General features: G+C 40.4%; 1 protein-coding gene across 1 annotated transcript; it reads left to right on the forward strand.

Annotated features, from left to right (window-relative positions):
* Positions 1–6,068: 6,068 nt before the first annotated feature.
* On the forward strand, positions 6,069–8,669 carry LOC133899118 (uncharacterized). Its single transcript, XM_062340062.1, has 3 exons — positions 6,069–6,629; positions 6,775–7,359; positions 7,510–8,669. Exons 1-2 carry the CDS (start codon positions 6,176–6,178, stop codon positions 6,885–6,887), a joined length of 567 nt encoding a protein of 188 aa, XP_062196046.1. The 5' UTR covers positions 6,069–6,175; the 3' UTR covers positions 6,888–7,359; positions 7,510–8,669.
* The last annotated feature ends 920 nt before the right edge of the window (positions 8,670–9,589 follow it).

Genomic DNA, 9,589 nt, shown 5'->3' on the forward strand with positions numbered 1-9,589 from the left:
AATGTTGGGAGTACGAGCAACAACAGGAGAAACTACAGCTGAAGCGGTAGGAGGAGGAGCGCATGAGGAAGGCAGCGGAGGAGCTCGCTGCGGCTCAAGCATGCGAAGTAGAGGCCTATTGCGCTAAGGCGGGTGGACCTGATGCCCTGAGAAAAGGCAAATATCCTAAGTGCACTCAGTAGATAGCATCTACAGTAACCCTGGTATATTTTCACTCACTAAGGCATGCTAGGATTAGCAGCGGTACACTACTAGGTTGGTCTTTAGGCGTACTATACACTACTATAGAACATCACATATGTAGCATCCCATCAGTACCGGTTTAATAACGATCGGCACTGAAGACGTATCAGTGCTGGTTCTTAAACTCCCGCGTGCGAACAACAGTTGTTCTTAAACTCCCGCGTGTGAACAACAGCTGAGGAGATAAGAACCGGCACTGATAGTCTAGACATGAACCGGCACTGATAATCAGTCTTAGTGCCGATTCGTGGCTAGAATCGACACTGATAATCACTATCAGTGCCGGTTCTATTTACGAACCACCACTGATAATTGCTACTGTTACAACTCATCTTAAAAAATTCATAACTTTTTCACACGAAGTCGGATGGGGAAAAAGTTTAAATGATAATTATAGCTCTCGATAAGATCTACAACTTTGTAGTTATTTTTTTAATTTGAGGTCATTTAAATGCTCAAATAATTATAATAAAGTTGCAAGTGGTCAATGATAGCTCACATTAAAAAATTCACAACCTTTTCACACTAAGTTGGATGGGGAAAAACTTTATATAGAAATCGTAGACCTCGACAAGATCTATAACTTTCTAGTTGATCATTTTTTTATTTGAGATCATTTAGATATCCAGATAGTTTTTCAAACGTTCGGTCAGAAGATATCAAAAGGATTTATTTTGCTACTATACTCACGAACGGATGATAGCTGAGATGGTTATAGCGGTCATACGTGTGCACAAGCTGTGAGATCCTGAGTTCGAGTCTTAGTTGCCACATACGAGCGAATATCACGTGACTTTGTGAATATTGGGCGCGGTCGGGTGGGCAGCCTCTAGTCGGGTGCCTCTAGTCCGTCACTAATGGCGATTTTGATCCGGCACTGATGAGGTGTTTTGATGTAATGGTACATGCCAACGTTTGTTGTCATCATGTCTTTATGGTTAGGTTCCATTCGTGCAGCAACGACAAATCCCATATCCCATGTAATGTTTGTCAGCGTATGTAACATCCGTGCCATGTATTATGCTAATAGTGCTTTACAGCTACAATTGTTAAAAAACTAGATTTTGTATCCTCCCAATATTACATCACTAAAAATTACTCATATAATTTTACATCAAATAAATAAATAAATATCGATAAATTTACATCGATCCAAAATTTCTAAAAAATAACTACTCCGTGATGCACAACTAACATTTTCACCGAATGAATGTGCACTATTTTTCAAATTGACGTATACAAAAATTAAATTAAAAAAATAAATTTCCAAACGGTGAGGCTAACCGCCCCATGAGAGCATGACAAGGGGGCTAACCGCTCTCTCAAAATACGGTAAGGGGCGGTACGACCCCGGGCGCAGGGTGGGCCCGACCCGCCTCTGAGAGGGTGGTAAAGGGTGGCGTTGTCACCGTAGCATCCTTACTGCACTCTGAAAGGGTTGCAGCTCTTTCAAAAGACGATAGACGTCTATTTATGTAAATTTTACCATCATGAGTCTATTTATTTAAATATTAGTATATAAAAATAAAAAAAAAATCACGGAACTAATTGGACTGGGTCAGGTTTTCTCAACTAAATAAATGGACCAGGTCTGGGTGGCTTCTTAAAAAAAACTTGGACCAAATGGTTCCACTAAATAGGAGGACGACAGGTGGTTCATCTGAAATACAGTTTTTTTTAAAAATCTCAATACTATATATATATATATATATATATATATATATCATAATATATACGTATTCACACAATGCATACTGAAGACCGAAAATATAGAGCTTAGAGATTGATAAAGCCACCATATACGTCTCGCTGTCGACGGTTACGTCGCCTACCGTTGAAAAAATCCGTCTTAGTGAGACACACAAGGACCTTCGTCTCAAAATAGATGACGTTTTAGAGTTGAGCGTAAGTATTAAGGTGAAAGATATAAAATAGACATCTTACCCTCTTTTAATATTATTTTTTTCATGAGAAATAAAACTTGTATTGAGAAGGAAGTTACTTAACAAAAGAATAAGATTGTAAAATTTGAGTTAAAGTTACCTAGAAATCGTAGAAAGTTATGTATTTTAAATATTATAGAAAAGATTAAAATTTCATCTATTTTGATAGAAAGAGTATAAGGTACAACCAACTCCACTAACCATCCAACCCCGTAAGCTAAGGTTTGGTTCTCGTTTTTTTCTGAAAAAGTTAAAACTATGATGTTGTTCGCAAGTAAAAAAATCCATATTACTGCAAAAAGTCGGATGATCTTATTATTTATTTCTTTATTCCATTTTGAAAAATACAACAGTTCATATGAAATATATTCGTTTATTCTATTTTGAAAAGTTCAACCATTCGGATGTACTATTTCAACAATTAAAGCATATATTGTTTCAACCAATTAAATACAAAATGTTTAACATGGTCTTATAATGATTTTGGCCTAGCTAGACCTAAGTATCTATTTGTTTCAGCTGAAGATTATGAAAAACAATCGGTAGATTTTAGATTGTAAAAGCTGGATTGTAAAAAAGTTAGATTGTGGATCGTAAAATCTGATGAAAGACGATTGCTGGATTATTACAATCTGAAAACTGGGATTATAACAATCCAACTTTTACAATCAGTTTACAGATTATGATCACAATTCGATTTTTATAATCAAACTATTTATTTTAACTTATAAATTATAATCATAATTCAGCTTTTATCATCTCAAATAAATAGGACCGTACACGTTTCGATCGGTTCATCTCTCCTGACTGCATGCCTAGAAAAGTCCATGATAACTTTATTCGGTTCATCTCTCCTGGCGTGCATGCATACCCTAGGATTGATTTATCTACAGGCACGCGGCATTTTATGTCCGGGGGTGATCCCGGCAAAAGCCAGATCATCCCATGAGCCGTCTCACACAGTCACGTATCATACCTCATGACATTGATGTCAGCAGCAGCACGCACGCAGGCAGCTCGGCGGCACACGCAACACTACGTAGCGCGGCCGGTGCCGAATCTTTCTGAAGAGGACGCGGAAGACGGTGGGACAGGAGGCCGCACGCGTCTTTGGAGCAAGGTCGGCCGACATGGCCCTTTCTGCTGCCGTATCCGGCGAGATTGAGTGCGCCACTTTGTATCGACTAAGTGTGGGTTTAGTTTCAGGGTAATATTGAATGGATATGATTATTTCTGTTTTTAAGATAAATAATTTAATTTTTTATTTATTTGGATGGATGAGATCACTATTATAGAACTAATTATAAGTGTTGCTTCGTCAGTGTGGTTCAGTCAAAATTGGCACTGATAGGGTATCAATACCGGTTGATAGCAATATCAAGTATCAACTCATCTATTCAAATAAAAACTGGCATTGATGAATAGTATCAGTATCGGTTCGTATTACGAATCATCATTGATAGTATCAATGCCGATTCATAATACAAACCAGCATTGATACTACGATCAGACCCAAAAATTTTATGCAATAGATTTTTGGCTTGCGCTGGTGTCCGCTCGGCTCGGTCACAACTCAGGCGCGCCCACCTTATCCTCTCGGTCTCTCACCCTCGCGTCCTCACTCCTCAAGTCCTCACCCCCATCTCTCTCATCCAATCTCTCCGCCGGCCTCCTCCTCTCTAGCCTCCTCGTCCACCGGCCTCCTCCCACCGTTGGGGGTGGCGGGATACGCTGCAGGTGCCCACGCTAGCGTAGATCAGGTTCGGTGGAGAAGGTGCCCACGTCGCTGCTCGCCACGTCTTCTTTGTCGGAGGCGACGAGATCTAGTGCGGGGGGTGGCGGGATACGCTTCACAATTAGGATCTGCTTGATGGGGATCAAATGTTAGAGGTTGTTGAGTTCTGGAGATTATGTTAGATGATTCGATTTGCTTGTGAGATGTGTTTGTATGTATGAGATGTGTTGATCTGAGCATGCGTCGGTGGCGGCGACAGGAGCGGCAGCCGAGCCGACTCTTTCGAGCCAACTCGTTTATTTTTTTTGGCTTCAGAATATTTTTTAGTGCTGGTTGAAGACATCAACCAACACTGAAAAGATTTTTCAGTGCTGGTTCCAGACCTGACACTGATAGTCTGACTATCAGTGCCGAGTAAAGAGTGCTGGCTGAAAAACTGGCAGTGAAACATTTTTTCAACTGTCACTGATATATAGTTTTTTAGTAGTAGATGCGCTATTTTTTTGTTTGGTTTGTGAAATTAGAATAGATAGGATGAGTCAAATTTATATTTGATTGGATGGATTGGATGAGCTGAATTGATTATGATGATCTTTTGGTGAACTCACCTTTGATTGTGCAGCATTTGGATAAATTTGTTCATGTTTAAATTCAAATTGAATTAAAAGAGAATATAACATAAAATGATAAAAACGCATATAAATAGAGCATTACAAAGGAACTTAATTTTTTGCCAAATAACTTAGGTTGAAAATATTTTTATATATTAGTATATTACATGAGAAGAATATTAGTGAATTTTCTCATATTTGTATGAATTTATTTGAGCATTAAAAATTGCTAGAAATTATAAAAGTAGTTTTCTTTAAATAATTTTAATTAAATATTGGCACAGATCCTGGATGCTTTGAACGAACTCACGATCGTTTCCAAGCCCATCCCTACAATCCAGAGAACTTGCCTTGCAGGGGAAATTCCTGTAGAACTACTGTAAATCTTATGTAATAATCCGTGTGAAAAAAATTAAGAGCCCAGACAAGCCCTTAGCCGCCGACTGTTTAGCAGCTAGTGCGCATGTATGTCGGCAGTTTAAACCTTTTTCCAGCAACACTTCAAAACTTTGATGACCTTCGTTCTTATTTTTTTCGCACCTCCGTCAAAATCCTAGCTATACTAGACCCTGCCCGTGCAGCGAACTTCAAATTAAGAAGCGTTCACAGATGCGATGCGTAGAGCAAGAGAGGAAGAAAAGTCGATCGCAGCGAAGCGAAGCTGCGTACACAACTGAATGTCGTTTGCTCCGAACGCCTCAAAGACCCACGTGTTTAATGGCCCGGGCCCGGGCTTAAAACGCGTTCCACAAAGTGATGTGGAAGGGGCTTTTGCCAAACCCCCTTTGAGCTTTTATTCAGGTACTATATGTTTACTGATGGCTGTTGATACTATTATGTAGACAAATCTAGCATACACGAAATTACCAGTTAATTACTCTAGTTTCATTCTGCAATAAACCACTTCTGGTCATACTAGTTTCCTTTGAAAAATGACTTCTTAATAAGAAACGGCATGTGAGGAAATGAAACAGGAACGTGACGAAACTGCCGAAAACAGAAGCTTCCTGCTCTTTATGCGCGCGCTGAATGATAGGAAGAAAACAAGTTCAGAGCTAGAGACCTGCTATCAGCCAATGGTAGGGTAGGCCACTCCTAATGCTCCATGTGTACTATGTTTTAAGCATTAATTTGGTAGCTACGTAGGATAAAAGATGAGGTGATAATGAATTAAATAAAGAAAGAGAATAAATCAGTGTTTTTCATAAGACATCAACTTAGCACAAAATTCAAAAGATAGACATAACATAAACATACAATGGGATAGCTTATATCTTACATAATGTGAGGTGAGGGAAGAGATTGTATATTAATTATGTATACCTTATTTTAGATACAATATATTAGGGTAATTTATGTCTATTTTATGTCTATATGATGTGATAACATTTAGATATTAGCTCGTGATGTAGCATTGAGAGTGACGTTAGTTTGCTGACTTCCTGCGCGCACGCGCGGCCCGTTCGACTGACGCATGCGTGTAGCCGTGTATAAATTGATGATGTAATTAGGCATGCAAGAAATCGCGGAGGTAGCCGTAAAGGCGTAAATTTGCTAGTGCTCTAGCTAAGGGACTAGGTGAGGAAATCGATCGCGAGGGATATCGCCGGCGAGCAGCCACCAGCCCGCCACCACACGACGATATGCCAAGGAAAGTGCCCCGCGAAGCGGCCGCAGCGTCGACCACGCAGCGCACCGGCAAAAAGTCGAGGCTCACCTCCGCCGTGTGGGTTCACTTCGTCTACAACGCTTCTGACTCCACGGCGACGTGCAGGAAGTGCGGCGCTACGCTGTGCGCCGGCGGCAAGAAAGGCACGTCGCACCTGAAACGGCACACCAAGACCAAGAGATGCAAGACCCGCGCCGCGGAGCAGCGGCGGCTACTGACGGCGCCTGCTGCCGCTGAAACTTCCCCCGGCAAACAAGAGCACTACTCTATGTCGACGAAGGTCGCCGATGAGGAGGAGGAGGAATTCTTTTTCGTGGATGGCATCAATATTCCTGAGCTCTTCGACGAACTCGACGCCAAGGGCCTAGTGTTCATTGACCAAGACAGCCAGGCTGTAGGCGCGGGCGATGCGCATTTCCGGCCCAACTGTGCGTTCATGCTCCTCCTCTTCATCTTCCTCCTCAATGCATGCATGCATGCTCTCTCTCTCTCTGCATCGAAGCTCCATACATATCCGACCTCTTCAATTTTGCACACGTTGCTCATTAGCCTCCATTATTAATTCATGTGCAGTGCCTCAAGCAGCCAATTCTTCATCTAGGCGGTTCTTCGAAACGACGAAAGCAAGGCAAGTACGCCCGCCACAATTTTTTTTATCGTCGATCGTCTATGCTTGCAATATTTAGATTATAGCAATTAAATTTGATAACCACTTGAAGTTGTAAGCATTCATGAACTGATGAACCCCACTTGTAACAACGAATTCTGGAAGAAATTTACGCATTAAATAGTCAGTCAACCAGGCTACAATTTAAGACTAACAATTAGTCTAGCAATACAAAAGTTTTGTGATACAAAAATGGTACTATTAGATTTGAATTTAAAAGTATCTTCCTATTAATATAATTTTGTTAATACAAATAATATAATATAAGAGTAATTTATGGTCAAAATTTTATTTTGAAGATCGCGCCCGGTCAAATCGCACCCTGTATTTTGAAATGGAGGAAGTAAATTTAAATCTGTTTGGTATTAACATTGCACGGTCGTTGAATTCAACAGGAGAAAGACGGGAAGCAAGAAGCAATGCGTACCTAACGAGTTCAGCCAAGACCTGCTGTCTGCACAGCGAGACTTCAGTTTCAGAGAAAAGCGGATGTAAGTGGACATATACCACTGTACCATGAAAACTCGATCAAGACTACATATCCTCCTCGCGAAAAAATATAGAAAAAGGAAAAAAACAAAGAGAATTCTTAAGTGAAATTTAATCACCTCGATGATTAACTCCCTCGTGTAAATTTCCAGGTTGGCCAATTCGGCACCGTTTCAGAGAGCAGGGCCAACGGATGGTGAGACCACGGCAAGCGAAGACTATTCTGATGCAAACGACAATTAGAGAACGGCGGTTTCTACCGATAGGCGGCGATGCACTTTCACCACTTCTACACTACTGATTGTGCATTGAGATTTGTGCTACGTATGATGTATCTTTGTCAAAAAAAAAAAATTGAAAAGGTGTAGCTCATCTCTGGTGCATTTTCAGTGGTGTAGGATAACGAGCGAGGCTGTATGTTTAACATAGGGGCACATTTGCTTTCCTCTCAATTCGGAAGTCAACCTCCATTCAGATTCGAATTGGAATGGTTAATTAGAGAGGATTTCTATGAGATGGTTGCTAATATTTGGCAGAAGGACCATCGGGGAAACAACGCTATTGAGATATGGCAAAATAAAATTAGAGCCCTCAGGCGATATTTGAGGGGTTGGGCCAAGCACACTTCTGGAATTTTAAAGAAAGAAAAGAAGCAGCTAGCCAATAAAATTGATGAACTCGATAAGAAGGCGGAAACAATACCCTTATCACCAAATGAGGTGGCTTTCAAACATTACCTCAATGAGAGGCTCACACGTCTACTGCGAGAAGAAGAGCTCAAATGGTATCAGCGTGCCAAAGTGAAAGAGCTTCTTGAGGGTGACAATAATACCAAATATTTCCAATTGGTTGCGAGTGGTAAGCACCGGAAACAACGGATATACAAATTAGAGGATGAGAATGGGTCCCGTATCAGAGAACCTGAACTCAAAAAGTATATCACCAAATACTACAAGGGTTTATTTGGTAAGCCAGAGCTTAATAGTTTTGCTTTGGATGAATCTATTACAAATGACATACCCCAAGTGAGTGAGCAAGAAAATACAATACTCACTGCAACCTTCACTGAAGATGAGGTGCGATGAGCAATCTTCCAAATGGAGCATAATAAAGCTCCTGGGCCAGATGGCTTCCCGGCTGAATTTCACCAAGTTTTCTAGGAGGTGATCAAGGGTGAACTCATGAATTTGTTCACTGATTTCCATCAAGGGCGATTAGCTATATACAGTTTTAATTTCGGCGTTATAACGCTAATCCCCCCAAAAAGGGAAGCGCTGAAAATTCAAAGTACCGACCTATTTATCTGCTAAATGTTAGCTTTAGGATATTCACTAAAGTTGGCACTAAAAGAATAGGTATTGTTGCGGAGAAAATTATAAGGCCCACACAGACCGCTTTTATGCCGGGCCGCAACATAATGGAGGGAGTAATAATTTTACATGAAACCGTCCATGAATTGCACAGAAAGAAGCAAAACGGCATAATATTGAAGATTGACTTCGAAAAAGCATATGATAAGGTTAAATGGTCCTTATTACAACAATCTCTACGAATGAATGGTTTCTCGACACAATGGTGTGAATGGATCCAGAGTTTTATTTCAGGGGGTCATGTTGGAATCAAGATAAATGATGACACTGGTCCCTATTTCCAAACAAATAAAGGACTGAGACAGGGAGATCCCCTTTCCCCTATCATTTTTAATATTATAGCAGATATGCTTGCAATATTAATATCAAGAGCCAAAAAGTGATGGCCAAATAACAGGAGTGGTTCCTCATTTGGTAGATGATGGACTGTCAATTTTACAATATGCAGATGACACTATCATTTTTATAGACCATAATATAGAACAGGCAAAGAATATGAAACTACTTCTATGTGTTTTCGAACAACTCTCGGGGTTGAAAATAAACTTCCATAGAAATGAGTTGTTTTGTTATGAAGAAGCAAAGGAATGTGAAGAACAATATGCACAGTTATTTGGGTATGATATTGGAACACATCTATTTAAATATCTTGGCATTCCAATGCATCATAGAAAGCTTCGAAATAGCGACTGGAAGGGGGTGGAGGAAAGTTTTGAGCGTAAATTGAGCAGTTGGAAAGGGAAGATGATGTCAGCTAGGGGCAGGTTAGTCCTCCTTAATTCAGTTTTGAGCAGCCTTCCAGTATTTATGATGTCCTTCTTTGAGATACCTCGTGGTGTCCTAAAGAGACTGGATTATTTAC

This window comes from Phragmites australis, chromosome 18, assembly GCF_958298935.1.
Source record: "Phragmites australis chromosome 18, lpPhrAust1.1, whole genome shotgun sequence".
NCBI classification, from domain to species: domain Eukaryota; kingdom Viridiplantae; phylum Streptophyta; class Magnoliopsida; order Poales; family Poaceae; genus Phragmites; species Phragmites australis.